This window comes from Miscanthus floridulus, chromosome 12 (genome assembly GCF_019320115.1).
Source record: "Miscanthus floridulus cultivar M001 chromosome 12, ASM1932011v1, whole genome shotgun sequence".
In the NCBI taxonomy this organism is placed as follows: domain Eukaryota; kingdom Viridiplantae; phylum Streptophyta; class Magnoliopsida; order Poales; family Poaceae; genus Miscanthus; species Miscanthus floridulus.
In genome coordinates this window covers 78,065,482-78,082,683 of record NC_089591.1, presented here as the reverse complement: position 1 = coordinate 78,082,683, position 17,202 = coordinate 78,065,482, and the positions used below count along the sequence as shown (strand labels likewise).

Here is a 17,202-nt window from a genome sequence, read left to right as displayed (position 1 = left end):
GGCACTCGGCAAAGTTTTGAATTTTTTTTAAAAAAAAATTCTTTGCCGAGTGCCCTATGGCCGACACTCGGCAAAGTTTAATTTTTTTTAAATTTCTTTGTCGAGTGTTGTGGTCACAGCACTCGGCAAAGCTGGAAAATCTGTTTTTTGGTCGCCCATTTTTCCAGCTTTGCCGAGTGTTGTGACCATTACACTCGGCAAAGGGGTCCTTTACCGAGTGCAACACTCGGCAAAGTGACCCAAAACGGCATTTTTTTTACATTCCATCATGACAAATATATTCATACAAACATATATCACATATATATCTCATCCATCACATATATATCTCATCCATCCGTCCATATCACATCCATCACAATATATAATAATAAGTGCTCAAGTCCATCCAAATAAGTCCACAAGTCCATCAAAGTCCACAAGTGCATCATAAGTATATCACAAGTCCATCACCAAGTGAACAACAAATGTAAAAAATACAACATGCACTCATCTCGGCCACTGTGACTGTGGTGAAGGCCCAGATGCATCATTCGGAGGTGCATGAGGTTGATTATTCGAACCACCGTCAGATGGAGACTGCACAAAGGAGAAAAGATTGCATGTGAGACAAGATTATTTTGATAGCTAATCTAGGACAATAGAGGCCATACAAGCAAAGCATAAGCGAAAGTAAAAAAACTTTGATACTCACAGGAGTAGCTGTAACTGCAGGACGCGAAGGCGGAGGTGGAACCAACAGCCCAGGTGGCAGAGACAAGCCCATACGTTGCCTAAGCCCTTGTAGGAAATCCATAATGTCCATCAGCCTCTGCGCCTGGGCCTGCCGCTCGGCCCGCTCGGCCTCCAGCTGGGCCCCCAGCTCCTGACGTTCCTTCATTTCTTGTTCCAGCCGGGCCTGCAATATTTTACTCCAATGTTTCAATAATGTAAAGCTAATTAAGGTGTGTAAATATCAATGTATGACGAGTAAAATAGGAACAACCTCGAGTGCGTCGACTCGGTGCTGTGTAGCAGTCGGCCGTGTGCGAATGGCTGGGCTCTCGCTCGTGCTCCGTGCTCGGATCTGGGAGAGGGAGGGAGTAGAGGCCGTGTCGATGACGCCGTCGCCAAGCCAGAACTGCCCATGCTTCTTGCCTTGCCCTGCCCTCATGTCGGCCTCTCCATCGAAGTCCTGGGTGCTCGGATCGTGGTCTGACCCATGGAGCGACCTCACCACCTCAGTGTACTCACTGATGCGGAAGTGGACGCTCGGGTTCGTGTATGCCTCGGGCGGGTCCTCTAGGTCGAAGGAGACGTCAGACGTCGCCTTGCCCTTGTGGGCCATACACCATGCCTGGAAGTCCGAGCAAGCCTGGCCACTATGTGACGTCGACTGTGAGAAAGACAGCACGATGATTAGAAATCAGGCAGAACTGAGCGTGATAATAGATAAATCAATTCACGTACCCATGCTTGTTTGTATCCGGCGAGGTTGCGGCTGCCTTGATGGTGTGCTGGACCTTGCATCAGCAAACGATGGTCCCGAGCATCCTTGTGCATCTTGAGGTACTCCTCCATGAACCACCTCTCCACCATCATCGCCCAGCACTCAGGATACGCTTGGCACCACCAGAAAATCATCTACATGTCATCAAGTATTGGACATATAAGAAGATCAAATTAAACCAACTTAATCTCAAAATGAATCAATATTGATGTTCTTCATTTACCTCAAGGTACTCCTCCCGGGTCAGCTGCATCTCTCTTGCGTCTTTCTTGGTTTTCCTCTCTCCAAGCTTCGACCCATAGTAGGTTATGATGGTCTGGATGTGCACCTCGTGATGCATGTCGGTGACGAGTTTTTTACAATCTTTGGTAGTCACCTGCTCCGCCCTAGCCTCAAATCCCTCCTCGCATCTATAATAAGTCTGCATACAAAAGCGATATATCCATTCATTATTTTAAGAAAAGTCCAATGAATACGACATATTAAGCAATGTTGTGCGATGGAGACTTACCCAAAACTCTGCCTTCACCCACGTCGCCTTGTTAGGGTACTCCGCATCGGAGGCGACGACGTAGTGGTCAAACGAGTAGGCCGGCTCTGTCTTCAATGCGTACGTGACAATGTCGGGGAAGTGTTGCCTGCATAGAAGACCCAGGATGTCGTTGACTAGCCGTGCGCTACCACCCGACACAACCACCCAGTTCCTGCACAAGTGATTAAGAAAAATTATTAGTTTTTTTCATCATATCACATAAAGTAGTGGTGATAACATATACAGTTACTTACTTTTGTCCTTCGGGGCGAATCACTGGGCATTGGTGAGGAAGCGGAACCTGTGGGAGGCTCGCGGGACCTCGCAAGTAGACACTCGAAGAGGAGTTGGAGGAAGCAGAACCCATGCCTGCCGCCTCCCCTGCCCCCTCCTCCTCCTCCTCCTCCTCCTCCTCCATCTGCTGAACTAGCTCCTCGTCTGACTCGTCCATAGGCGCCACCTCCTCCTACGGCTGGCAGTCCTCTTCATGTGGCATGGGAGGAGACAGCCCCCTCCTGCGGCTAGCGGGCCTCCTCCTCCTCCTCCTGTTCGATCCCTCTGCCACCCCCTTCGCCCCCTCCTGCGGTCGGCGTGGTCTTTGGTAAATCGAGTTCACAGACCTATGATGGTCGCCCGCTATCTTTGTTCAATCACCTGCAATAAAAAAGAAAAACAAGACGTAATTAGAAATAGGTGCAAAAATGAACAAAACATAATTACAAAAAACATAGTAATACATGTATTAGAAATATATGCAAAAATAAACAAAACATAATTATAAAAAATATAGTATTACATGTATTAGAAATAATCTTCATGATTGAGATTAGCTGGATCATAGGTCTCGTCATCACTATCAACATTATCCAACTCATCAACACTATCCGAAGGAGGAATGTTTTCTTCATTGTCATTGCCCAAATATAATTGCTCAAGCATTTGTATGTCCTTCAGATTTCGCACCTCGTCTCCAGCGTCCTTATCATCATCCCTTTCATTGTCTACTTCCATTCCTATCTCTTCGGTTAAGTCTATGTCAAACCTCCCTTGTAGCCCCTCTTCTTGATAGAACTCTCCATCATATGTGTTTGGGTTGAAGTTGTAATCTTCATCGTTTAGGACAGGTAGTTTACCATGTGGCAATACCTTGTGCACAATAGACCAACCCTTAAGATGCTTGGCGTCTTTGCACATGTATGACGTATAATAAACCTGGATGGCCTGTTGAGCCATAATATAGACATCTTTTCCTGGATAGATGGAATCCTGTCGAATCTCGACTAGCCCAAGCTTAGGGGTCCGTCTCATTACACCAGGATGAAACTAGTGGCATTTGAATATGACAGGAGTAAGAGGTTTGGAACCATAAAATGATAGTTCGTAGATTTCTTCAATTCTTCCATAATAGTCGAGTCTATCAGTATCGGGCGTAACAACTCCATTGTTTATGGTTTGTCGATTGGGCCAACTCTGCTCGTAGCTTGCTGTGTAAAAATGATATCCATTCACGTCATAACCGGTAAATGACTTGACCCTAACGGCACAGCCGTTTGCAACCTGTCTCAACTCATCACTTATAGGCGCATCAGTTTGGGCTTTCTGTTTGAACCAACAAATGAAATCGGGGCTCCCTGGTCCCACACCCCATGAAAGAAGGGTATCATTTTCTTGTGGGATAGGTTGCCTTGATCCATGCCAGGATTGACGAAGAAATTCCCTGTACCAACGAGAAACAAGGGGGTTGGATGAAGAAACAAGGACATATGGCGAAATAAAACAAGTTCGTTCAGAACTTACCCAATGAGCGGTTGCACCTCGACAAGGTTGGTCAACACATATAGCATGATACTGCGCTGTTCTTCATTTTTCAATTGCTTAGTGGTCGATGCACTTGTGCTTCCGAGTTGCCCTTAGAAAAGGCTGAGATTCGATTCATTTTCGCCAGCATTGTAATAAGGGGGTGGATTATAAACGTTAGGAAATTTCTCAGTGAAGTTTGACACCTCCTCTAGAATGTATGCCTCTGCAATGGAAGCCTCAATTCTGGCTTTATTTCTACATTTTTTGCGAAGAGTCTTTAAACATCTCTCGATTGGATAGCACCAATAGTTCTGCATGGGCCCCCCATCCGTGCCTCATACGGGAGGTGCACAATCAAATGCTACATCGACAAGAAGCAGGTGGGTGGAAAGATCTTCTCCAACTTACAGAGCAACACGGGTGCCGCTTTTTCCAAGTCATCAACGACGGTTCGAGAGAGCTCTTTGGCATAAAGCTGGCGGAATAAGTAGCTCAACTCTGCCAGCACTTGCCAGACATGCTCCAGGACATAGCCTCGAACCATCGCCGGAAGAAGCCGCTCAATCCATATGTGGTAGTCATGACTCTTCATCCCGTTGACTCACAGAGTGCCTAAGTTAACTCCCCTCTTTAGATTCGCTGCATACCCATCAGGGAACATTAGCTTCTTGATCCATTCAAGTACTTCCCTCCTTTGGTCCTTTTTCAAGACGAAATCGGCCTTAGGCCTTCTCTAGGTCTTGCCACAACTAGGAGGTTGCATCTCTTGATTTGGTCTATCGCACAACATTGCTAGGTCTACTTTAGCCTTTGGGTTGTCCTTAGACTTTTTAGTGTCCATGAGTGTTGCCCAAAGTGACTCGGCGACATTCTTTTCAGTGTGTATTACATCAATGTTATGTGGTAGAAGAAGGTCATCGAAATAGAGGAGCCTCGTCATGCCTGAGATATGAGTCCACATGCTGCTCACCATATCCCACAAAATCATCTTCTTCATTGGGCACAAGAGCACCTATCTGAGCATGAACCTCGGCACCAGTCATCATCCGCGGTGTAGGGTTTGTCATTTTGACACCTTTCGTAAAGTTCTTGATGTCTTGTCTGAATGGATGGTCAAGAGGTAGGAATTGACGATGTCTGTCGAACGACGAATACTTGCCACCTTTCTGCAACCAAATAAACCTCACACCTTCCTTGCATATTGGGCATGTGAACTTCCCGTGAACAAACCAGGCGTAGAATATCCCATACGCCAGGAAGTCATGCAGGGAGTAGTGGTACCAAACGTGCATTTTAAAGGTTGTCTTTGTAGCTCAATCGTATGTTCATACCCCTTTGTCCCAAGCATGGACCAATTTATCAAACACGGGCTCCATGAACACACCCATATTACTCCCTGGGTGTCCACGAATTATCAACGATAAGAATGCGTTATGTCGTTGAAAGGAGATACAGGGGGAGAGATTAAGGGGGATAATAAAGACGAGCCAACATGTGTATGGAGCAGCCATCATTCCATAAGGATTGAACCCATCTGTTGCCAACGCGACACATACATTACGAGCCTCATCTGCTTTGTCACGATGTTTGTCATTAAAGCGGATCCAAGCTTCACCATCGGATGGATGTACCATCTTGTCAGGATTGTACCGTTTGCCATTTTTGTGCCATGTCATTTGTTTCGCAGATTCCTCGGTCATGTATAGCCATTGGATCCTCGATAGGAATAGAAGGTACCATAGGATTTTCATGGGGATCGTAAGTTGCCTCTTCTAGCCATCATCAGAGTCTACCTCCAGGTACCTGGAGGATTTACACTTTAGACAGAACTTTGCATGCTCGTGTTCTTTCCTAAATAGGACGCACCCTTTTGGACAAGCATGTATCTGCTCATACGGCATCTTAAGTGCTCGAAGGAGTTTCTGTGACTCGTACATGCGCTTTGGCAGAATGTGGCCCTCTAGAAGCAGTGTGCCAATCATGGCCAACATCTTATCAAAGCCAGGTCGACTTAAGTTTAACTCGGACTTCAACCCCATTAAGCATCCAATGGTATCTAGTTGAGACACCGTTGACCGATCGTGAAGGGGTTTCTGTGCCAAGTCCATCATGTCGTAGAACGCCTATGCGGCTGCCTCCATCTCCTCCTTCTCACGTCTCTCATCGAACTGTCCTTGGTGAAAGTCATCTAACATGTCTGCTACTCCAACATCAGCATCAAAAGCCTCCACCCGTGGTCTCACCACCTCCTCTCTCATACGATGGGCTTCACCATGGTGGACCCACCGGGTGTAGTCCGGCGTAAATCCATTTTTCACAAGATGTTTACCCATTTCCACCTTGTTTACCCTTCTCCTGTTTCCACATTTGCTGTAGGGACACAAAACTAGACAATGTCCTTTAGCAGCGTTGCCAAATACACTGTTCAAGAAAGCATCGGTCTTGTTCATCTATTCCATGGTATAATCACTCTGACTTCTCCAGCCCGTGTATATCCACTGATGGTCATCCATCCTCTAACATATATATCAGCGAGTAATGTAACCATCAATTGCATCTACATGGTGTTCCTACTGTCTAATATGTGAGGATAGGTCCTAATCCCACCCGTAGATACGTAGATGAAGTTAGTTTCCATGCTCTACTCCTATCCGAGACAGAATTTCAGCTACACCTCCCCGCTGTTCTCCAGATACACATCCTACCAAAGAAGAGTGCGTATCCGGAGAACAATAGGGAGGTGATGCCAAAACTCTGTCTTGGACCAGAGCAGAACATGGGAACTAACCCATCTACACATCCGTGGGCTATCCAAAAAGCGTGGACAATCCAAAATAGATACGGTCATAGATATGCAAAGATCTGCATACCTCCAACCAGATCTCTTTTGAACGAGAGACGCCTAACTAGGTTACACGATCTACGACCATGATATGAAAAGAGGGGTTATACCTAGGGTGGTGGCGGAGTCAGGCTAGCGGGGCCGTGGCGGGTCGGTGCAGTTGTGAGACAACACGGTGCAGGCAGACCGGCACGGTGGCGAGAACTCCAACTCAACTCCGACGGGCTCTTCTCTATAAAAATGGAACAAAATACTGTTATTTACAAAAAATTTCGGTAGAACCTCCCCTGCACGGTGAGGTTTCCAAAACTTGTAAAAAACAACGACACGATGGTCGACAAGCACATATGGCTCAAGAGAAGCCATGTAGTTTGGATATCAATCCATGCAGAAGAATATATCCAAGTAGTACCACTACTTGTACTACTACTTCTACTATTGCTACTACTACTACCATTGGTTCTACTACTACTACCACTATTGCTACAACTACTACCATTAGTTGTACTACTACTACTACCACTACTTCTACTACTACCACCACTAATTCTACTACTAATACTCCCACTAGTTGTACTACTACTACCACTAGTACAACTAATACTACTACAACTACCACTACCTCGACAATAATAAGTGAGAAGGCATACCTGACGGGCGTCGGGGTAGGGGCAGGCGGCGTCGGGATCGGGCGGAGTCGAGGTCGCCGGAGTCAGGGACGGGGTCGGGCACGGACGGCGTCGGGGTGGGTGGTCCACGGGGCGCGGTCGGGGGCAGGGCGCGGCCGGGGCAGGGCCGGCCGGGGGCAGGGCGCGGTCGGGAAAAGGGTGCGGCCGGGGCGCAGGGCCGGCCGGGGTCAGGGCGGCGCGGCCAGGGGAAGGGCCAGCCGGGGGCACGACACGGCCGGCGGCAGGGCACGCGGGCAGCGCGGGTGGCCGGGCACGCGGGCAACTGGCGGCGCGGCCGGGGGAAGGGCTGGCGGGGGTAGGGCCGGCCGAGGGCACGCCGCGTCAGCGGCAGGGCGCGCGGGTAGCGCAGCCGGCCGGGCGCACGGGCAGCGGGCGGCGCGGTCGGGGGAAGGCCGGCCGGGGGCAGGGCTGGCCAAGGGCACGGCGCGCGGGCGGCCGGGCGGCGCTGGCGTGGGCGCACGGCCGATGGTTGCGCGGGCGAGCGGGCCGGTGTGGGCGCGGCGCGGAGGCGGGGGCGGGCAGGCGTGGGCGCCGGGCTGACTGCTCGGCCAACCCAAAATGCTTAAGTCCCCGCGGCTTTGCCGAGTGCCGGATCAGGGAGGCACTCGACAAAGATTTGATTTTTTTTAAAAAAAAATTCTTTACCGAGTGCCCAGATCTGACACTCGGCAAAGATTTTTTTTAAAAAAAAAATTCAAAAAAATTCTTTGCCGAGTGTCTCGGATCTGGCGCTCGGCAAAGAATTTTTTTTAAAAAAAATACTTTGTCGAGTGCTCCTGGCACGACACTTGGCAAAGATTTAATTTTTTTTATAATTTCTTTGTCGAGTGGTCCTATGGATGCACTCGGCAAAGAGGAATTTTTTTTAAAAAAAATTAAAACACTCTTTGCCGAGTGCCTTATGCCTGACACTCGGCAAAGACACCCTTTGCTGAGTGACATGCCCCGGCACTCGGCAAAATTTTTTTTTGTTTTTTTTATTTTTGGCCTCCAATTTTTTTTGTGCAGCCCTTTTAAAGCACCAGGAACTACTAGTTACAATTTGGGGATTTTTTGTAACTTTTTTATATATTTAGTTATTTTATTTCGTTTACTTTAATTTTTCCGAAAAATAGAAATTTGAACTGCACGTGGTACGTATAATGGAGTTTAATGATTCGAAAATTAATAGTCATGTTAGTGAGTGTTGTGAGAGGCCATATCCAGGGACGGACCCGAAATTTTGGACATCTTGTTCACGAAACATGTCCGCGAAATTGCGTGTGAAGTGCTTTTAAATTCTATAAAAAACAAACGAAGTCCGAAAATCATGAAACTTGTTGAGATGTCGTGATATCATATGTGGACGCTATGATAAAAATTTCAGAAGATTTCGTGCATGTTGTCACGTACGATGCTTACAAACCAGGACATCTCTACATGTGATTCAAAAGATTTCGTGCACGTTGTCACGTACGATGCTTACAAACCAGGACATCTCTACATGTGATATCATATATCACATGTAGAGATGTCCTGGTTTGTAAGCATCGTACGTGACAACGTGCACGAAATCTTCTGAAATTTTTATCATTGCCTCCACATATGATATCACGGCATCTCAATAAGTTTCATAATTTTCGGACTTCGTTTGCTTTTTATAGAATTTAAAAACACTTCACACGCAATTTCACGGACATGTTTCGTGAACAAGATGTCCGAAATTTCGGGTCCGTTCCTGGATACGGCCTCTTACAACACTCACTAACATAACTATCAATTTTTGAATCATTAAACTCCATTATTCGTACCACGTGCAGTTCAAATTTCTATTTTTTTAAAAAAATCAAGTAAATAAAATAAAGTAACTAAATATATCAAAAAGCCACAAAAAATCTCTAAATTGTAACTAGAAGTTCCTGGTGCTTTAAAAGGGTTGCACAAAAAATTGGAGGCAAAAAACAAAAAAACTTTGCCGAGTGCCGGGGCATGGCACTCGGCAAATGGTGTCTTTGCCGAGTGTCAGGCATAAGGCACTCGGCAAAGAGTGTTTTAATTTTTTTTTAAAAAAATTCCTCTTTGCCGAGTGCATCCATAGTAGCACTCGGCAAAGAAATTATAAAAAAAATTAAATCTTTGCCGAGTGCCATGCCAGGGGCACTCAGAAAGTATTTTTTTAAAAAAAAAAATCTTTGCCGAGTGCTAGATTTGAGACACTCAGTTGCCGAGTGACAGATCTGGGGCACTCGGCAAAGATTTTTTTTTTAAAAAAAAATCAAATCTTTGCCGAGTGCCTAACAGTAGGCGCTCGGCAAAGAAGGCCGTGATCGAACGCCGTTTTGCGGGCAGCCTATGCCGAGTGTAGAGATTTTGCCGAGAGTCTGGCACTCGGCAAAGAAGTCCTTTGCCGAGTGCCCGTGTTTACCGAGTGCAGCACTCGGCAAAGAAGGTCTTTGCCGAGTGCCCGATTTTTTACACTTAACAAAGAATTTTGCACTTGGCAAAGTCTCTGCATCCGGTAGTGATTGCATAGTAGGACGGGTACCTCAATGCCTCAATGTGATGTGTCAAGCGTTTGCTTGCCTTGCGGGATACAGTCGCACAAATTGTTCACCCAACTATAGAGCTCTGTCTGGCTTCATCCGCGTCTCTCTCATGTCTCCTTTTCAAACTGAATTAGGAGAATGTAAAGCCAGCCGAACGGACTGATTCATTGGTTCCGGCTCCTTTGCAAACTGAATTAGGAGAATGTAAAGCTACCAGAAGAGTTATGCCAAACGGATATTTGTACCACGATCGCGGTGGCAGACTCTACACGAATGATGGAGCTAGGATGCACACATGTGTTTGTGTTTGGCTGTTTTTCACGAGATCTAGGAATGCAATAACCATGCACGCATGTAAAGATGTTTGGTTATTTGTGTACATGCGATATATAGCTAGTCGGAGGCAGGCGAGTGAGCAACATGAGCGCGGACGACAGGCGAGTCGGAGGCGTTGGGGCGGGGCAGGAGGGACGTACGACGACAAGACGAGAGGAGGCATGTGCGGTTTGTGAGGAAGACTAGAATCAGGATAAGGTGGAGAGACAAGAGGGAGAGGAGAGAAATAAGAAAAAAGAAAGAAAAAAGGAAAAAAGAAGAAGGGTAATTTGAACACTTCGTCCTTTTTAACAACTAGGGGCCCTTGGGAACAGGAACGTAGAAACACGTGAATAGGAAAAACGTAGGAACGGATGCGAATCCATGTAATCCCTCTGTTTTAAATTATAAGTTGACTTTTTAGTACAACTATTTTGCTATGTATCTAAATATAACAATACATCTAGATACGTTGCAAAGTGAATGTACAAAAAAAAAAAAAAGTCAAAGCGACTTATAATTTGGAACGGAGAAGGTAGAAAATAGATGATTCAAAACCGTAGGAATTCTATGCGGATAGGTGTTTGGATGACCCTACAGCAAAAAAAAAAAAAGGAAACAACATAACATAAGTTAATTAGAAATGACTATGATCTTATCTCCAAAGCACAACGTTACTTTTCATTAAAAATTAAGAACAATATATATATGAAAAAAGAAACTCTAAAGCCAACCATGGTCTTATCGGTTCCTTTCCAACCGCATGTATTCTTCTTCTGTCCTCGCTTGCGCTCATCCTGCAGACGGACGCCGCAAATCCCGCGACAGGGCAGCAACCAGCAACGCTTGATGGCCGGTGGCCCGATACTCATTTTGCTGCCAGCCCGCCACCGGGCGGGGTCCTCCCAGGCGCGGTGGATGAGAAGCCGGACTGCCGGAGCGGTTGCGCGCCGCGTGGTGCGGGCGGGGCGAGAGTGGACTCGAGCGCTCTCGCAGTTTGCCGCCGCCACCGGAGGAGATGCTGAGGCCGCATTCCGGCGCCGCGCCTGAGGAGGTGGAGGGAAGTGACGCTACAACGACAACCGCGACGCGCTGCCGAGATTTGCGCCACTGGAGGATTAGCAGCCCGTTCGGTTGGCTGTTTCGTATCGTTGTTGGTTTGTGAAAAGGTACTGCTGGCTGGTTTATGTGAGAGAAAAATACTGTTTTGGCTGGAAATTTACGATCGTTTACGACAAGCCACAGCCAAACGAATAGTCTGTAGAGCTCGATCCTATGCGACAGGAAGAAATACAAAGAGGTCGGACTGGATGTTTTGTTCCTGTAGTTTCCCTCTGGAATCAGCACCTCCATTTTTTCTATGCGCGATTCCTCCATCCCAAAGACATGAACAGTAGTTTTTCCTGTAGAAACTAGAATCCGCTGTTTTTCCTCCAAAATTCCTTCAATGCAAAGGAGCCCTAGGAGAATTCTAATTTACCAAATGTTTTTCGAACTAGTGACTAGTGAAGCTGGAGACATAAAAAGTTGTTTTAGCAAAGCTATAACTGAAACTGTTTTCTACCAAACCGACACTAACTTTTGTTTCTGCTTGAATTCAGAACTTGGCCTTAGGTACGTGCATCCTCATTGTTCTTAAATCTTAGATCTCTTTTGGTGAAGCTTTAGCTCAAATTTATCGTGCACTGTACCAGGAAGCTAAGGGGGTGTTTGTTATTTTAGTCCTTGTCCCATTGGATATTTGGACACATGCATGAAGTATTAAATATAAACGAAAAAATTAACTAATTGCATAGATTGTGGTTAATTTACGAGACGAATTTTTTAAGCCTAATTAATCCATGATTTGACAATGTTGTGCTACAGTAAATATGTGCTAATGACGGATTAATTAGGCTTAATAAATTCGTCTCGTAAATTATTCTCCATCTATATAATTAGTTTTATAATTAACTCATATTTAGTTCTCCTAAATAACATCCGAACGTTCGATGTGACATCGACTAAAATTTAGTCTAGAAACCAAACACCCTAACAGTATATACTACGTACTACTCTTGATAGGTAACTTAGCACACTGTAGCTGCTCCTAGATCATGGATGGTCAGGGGCGGAGCTCGCCCTGTGATTTTCCGAGATTTTCATTACAAATTGATATTTATACATGAATTTAAGCCATGACATAGTACTTATGACATCAGTGGAATTTTGGCGGGATCTGCTACTGTAGATGGTCCAGCCTTGATGACTGTTGGAGTGTTTGGAACAGCTTGCTGTTGTAGCTCCAATTTCTCAACTGCCAGAACTGTAGCCAACATGGACTTATGGACGGGTGCGTTTATCAAGACACCAACATGAAACCTATCGAGGGGCTAGGGCTACGACCACATTAACCGGGGCAAGTCGCTGTTCACGCGACGAGCATGGCCGTGGCCCCTGGGCGCTGTCAGCCCTTGCGTACGGCGGTGCGCCACTTTGCTTTGCCGCCGCGCAAAAGCAGGTTCGAGAGAGGGTGCACCGCACGATCAGACGACGGCCGGACGCGCGCTCATGATCGTGATCGTGGAGAAACTGCCGCACTGTACGTAGTACAGGGACGGTTTTGGACTGGTGGTGCGTCCTGGCCGCTCAAGCTACATGCTGTCTAGCTAGCCACGAGGCACGAGCCCACGGGACCATTCCCAGGAGTGAAAAAAGCAAAAGAAGAAAAAAAAAAGGCTTTGAGGCGACATGGACCGCATCATCGGGTGGCAATTTTAAATCCTAGTACTATTGTATCAAACACGCCCAAATCGTTGCTAGGGACGACAGACACCTGCCATGTTCGATTGGCTGATAAGCTATGATTAAAAATACTATCCGTTGATTTGTTTAAAGAAAAAAAAACCTATTCGTTGACTTAAAAAAAAATACGGCTTATAAGCTAAATCAATAGGCGACCATCTGCCACAGCCGGCCGTCACGCTCGCGCAGCCACCTTCGGCCTGCCAGGACCAGGACGCGCCTGAGGCTGGATGGCTGCGGCCACCGGCCGCCAAAATTGGCCAGAGCCGGTCACGAGGGACCAGTTCGTCACAGGTCGTCTACTAGTGGTCGTCGACCCCTGCTCGTCGATCTACTATTGTTACTGCAACTTTTGCAGTTGAACATTTTCAGCCTTCCAAAGACCATCCAACGGTCCAAGCGAACCAAGCGATGCTTCTACCTCTCCTAAGGCAAATAGATTGAGCTAATAATAGCGGAAACCTCTCCTAAGGCGTATCTGGAGATTAGATACTGACCGTAGAAAAAACGTAAAAAAAATAATCATTTTGAAATATGACACAACAAATAATCACTGATGTTTTTTATTCACCTCTCCTATATTTTAGATGTCTGATTTTGTTGTTGTTGTTGTTAAATAGGTAATTTTGTCATTGTTTGACTATAGAGAGAAGGCCGAAAGGCATTGAGTTTGCTTCTAGTTTGGGATGATACGGGTTATGATGTGTGTAAAATGTTAACAAGATCAATGCGCATGGGTCGGCATGTGTATATGAGTGCCTACATATACATATACACTAGTTTTTTTAATAGAAAAAACTCTCGACACGGGCCGGAAAAAACAACAGAAAAAAGGTCTTCCGTCTAACAAAAGTTCAAAAAATAATAATGTCGACCATTTCTTTGGGCCAACTTTGAACTCGTTGAGAGCAAGCCCATAGACCAGTTACGGGCTACACTGCCGCGTCTCCTTTCATCTGTGTGACTGTGTCTCCAACGGCTTTCCTCAAAAAAAAAAAAAAAAACTGTGTCTCTAACGTTTTGCTCAAAAAAAGAAAAAGAAAAAGAAAAATCTGATTGTCCAACGTCACCGGCCGCCGCCAGTCCTAGACAAACGGACGGATGCCTCTCCACTCTCCTCGTCGCCACAAGTGGTCAAGTGGGTGCTAGGGTTCCGGCGGCCGGCGCGGGCGGTGGCGGGCATTCCGATGGCGGCGGATATGGGCTGTCGGCTGGAGGTGGACAACGTCCTTTCCTTCGCCGACGATCTCATGGGAGTGCTCCGCTGCAGTGACGACGCGGACGCCAATGCGCAGGTGACCGCGGCCGCGCGGTTGCTGCGCACCGCCTGCCGCTCCGAGTCCGACCATCTCGAGCTCCAGTTGAAAGGTCTGCTCCTCTCCTGCTCTGCTCTCACTTGTTTCCCGTTGTCCCGTGCCCTTCTTCGCTTCTCGTGAGGTCGATACGCGTGTCTGATTCAGTAGGTGAATTGGGTGATGATGATCTTAGAGAAACGTTGCTGACTCCACTGCTAATTTTGGTGCAATGTCGATTTTGGTTGAGCTCAGCATGAATTGAACATTTTCTCTGCAAAGGGGAACATGTTATATCATCAATTTCTTTAGGAGTACCGGCCTAAATCATCTAGTTTGTATCGGTGCCTTTTCATGGCAAGCAACCAAGCACTTATATTGGTATAGTATACAACACATGAATTGAACTTTGAGAAACAACTTAGAAACTACAACCCTTTCAGTTTCTTCACTTGTCAATGTAATAAACCAAAGATCGTTATCTAGATGTACCTTTCCCAATAATCACTCTCTTGGGAAGCTTAGAAATAGACTCTGTGGAGAGGAACATTAGTCTATCAGCATTAATCAAAAATTTCTTCCACCATTGGTACCAATATGGTATTCCCCCTTCAAGCAGCCAGCTGCCTTCTTCTGGGTATTCGATAAATTGATAGCTTACTAGAGATCTAGCTCTAGATGTACCTCAGTACCTGTCCCAGTGATCAATCGCTCGTGGAGCTTACAAATAGACAAAGGGTATAGAGGAATGCTTGTCTATAAAACCTTTAAAAAAAGGATATACAACCATATGACACTGCTGTAGTAGTATCCCTCTCCAGTGTCACACCCCAAAATTTATTGATTTTTGGATGTGAATAGAAAACAGAAACAATGCCATGATTTTCTTAGTCACGCCTTTTGACTAAAAGTTGGCAAAATTTTATAAAGTTATGAAAATCATTGCATTGTTTATGTTTCCTATTCACATCCCATAATCCAAAAATTTTAGGGTGTGACATCCAAAAACCTGGACGTTTGCTGGCTTTGAAAACATTCATTCTTCTCTGAATTCATTTAACGGTAATGTATTGCCCTTGTTTGCAGTAATAGTGGCACATGTTTCTTAGAACGAGTGCATGAATCAATGCTTAATATTGCAGAACTAATAATGATAACATTAACAACAAACTGTTTGATAGCACCTGAAACCTACTGTCTAACGATAAACTTCAGAAATGGAACATTTTGGCCATCTTAATTTCATGATTTTGCATTTGACATCAGATTATCAGCAAAAATTATGCTCCTGCAAGGAAAAGACAGACAAAGCAAATGCTGAAACGATTGCTGCTTATGAACTGAGTGTACTGCAAAATAGGATAGAAGAAAATCTTCAGGAAGAGAAACAACTTCGTGAAGAATTGAGATAAGTTCTTGCTCCAGCATTGGTATTGTCTGAAAAGTTGCATATTAGAACAAATATTTGGAGTTATATGCTCTATGATGTCAACACAGCTACACATGATGACCTTGAAAACCTAGACCATCAAAGGGCTTCTATAGAAGAGAGGAAGGATGCTATTAAGAAGAAGGATAAAGACATGCGGAAGGCCACGTAAGTTGAGAATCATTCTTTATGTTCCTGACGAATTCCCAGTACATTCAGCTTCTGTAACTGTACTCAGTTTGAAAACTGGCTAGATGTTCGAATTGTATGGATACAGTATCCCATGAAAGCTAAGCTATATTAGTGCTATGGTGCTGTTGCAATGGCGATAGTAGAGAAAAAAATCATAACATAAGATTTAACTCAAAATAGACAAATGTCCTCTTTTTGCTCATTGAACTTGGACAACACTACTGCTGGTTGTCACTGCCTCCTGTGGTCTTGCCTCATCTTTAGGTGCCGCTGTTGTACAGTGTGATTGTATTATCTTTCCTCCACTTTTGAATATTACAGCAACATTGTGGAAAACACTAAAAAATATTTTGAATAGTACTTGTTCGAATTTTGAATTGTGCCTCTTAGTTCAACATGAATCGAGCTATAACAGTATTATCTCTATTGCCTACCCTGTTTCTGAGTTAAAATAGCTCACTGACTGCATTCTTATGCAGATATAAACTTTCCATGTGTGTGTCAGTTACAAATATGTTCCCAAATTTGGAAGACCAGGATAAGATCTCAAGCTGTATCCTCTCAGTTTATTGCGGTTTTCCCTATTCAGAGAAAAGAATATGACTCACGTTAACTCTAAAAGGTTATGCTGCTTAGTTTTTGCACTTCATATCAGCTCTCTCTAACAGCGAACATTAACAAAAAGTCATGGCATTGCGAAAGTCCTTAGCTTTTAATCAGATACTATCGACAAGAATGAGAAGAAGATACAGAAGTTTGAGTTTGAGAAGACGACGCCACCGGTTGAGATCTGTAACATGCTTTGGAAAACAATTTAGGGCGTGCAGACCGTCATTTCTGTCTGGTGATGAGGATTGTCAATTTTGCTTGTATATATCTGAGGATGGCGGACCCTCTCACCTTCAGTATTACAGTAATACAGTTCCCCATTGTTGTTTCTATCATTTTAGTCGGCTAGGTTCTCACCTGCACTATTACAGTTACCCATGCTATTTCTATCATTTGAGTTTGTGACAGCAATTTTTCAAGTTCCTCTCCTGTGGCCCTGTTCGCTTCTCTTATAATCCGTCTTTTTCAGTTTGTTTTTTCAGCCGGAACAGTATTTTTCTCTCACAACAAATTAGCCGGAACAGTATTTCGACTGGTTTTTTCAGCGAAGCGAACGGGCCACTGTGGATAGTACTAGTACAAGATCTTTGCTAGGCATTAGTAGGAGTGGCCAATAGGCATTGCGTTAGTTGTACAGCTATTTGAAGCCGTGTCATCGATGCCTGTACATGGTATGCAGTAAGATTTGGCATTTGTGGCTAATA

At 45.2% G+C, this 17,202-nt stretch overlaps 1 protein-coding gene across 1 annotated transcript; it reads left to right on the top strand.

Moving 5' to 3' along the window:
* Window positions 1-14,049: 14,049 nt before the first annotated feature.
* LOC136497798 (kinetochore protein SPC24 homolog) lies at window positions 14,050-16,927 on the top strand. The gene is made up of 5 exons (XM_066493657.1): window positions 14,050-14,344; window positions 15,535-15,677; window positions 15,765-15,865; window positions 16,369-16,442; window positions 16,610-16,927. Exons 1-5 carry the CDS (start codon window positions 14,164-14,166, stop codon window positions 16,705-16,707), a joined length of 597 nt encoding a protein of 198 aa, XP_066349754.1. The 5' UTR covers window positions 14,050-14,163; the 3' UTR covers window positions 16,708-16,927.
* Window positions 16,928-17,202: the final 275 nt, after the last annotated feature.

Bases quoted from the DNA above. Each gene is read 5' to 3' on its own strand.
- LOC136497798 (XM_066493657.1), top strand. From the start codon at position 14,164: ATGGCGGCGGATATGGGCTGTCGGCTGGAGGTGGACAACGTCCTTTCC. The intron at 14,345-15,534 runs GTCTGCTCCTCT...ATTTGACATCAG, and splicing joins TCTCGAGCTCCAGTTGAAAG to ATTATCAGCAAAAATTATGC. The intron at 15,678-15,764 runs TAAGTTCTTGCT...GATGTCAACACA, and splicing joins AACTTCGTGAAGAATTGAGA to GCTACACATGATGACCTTGA.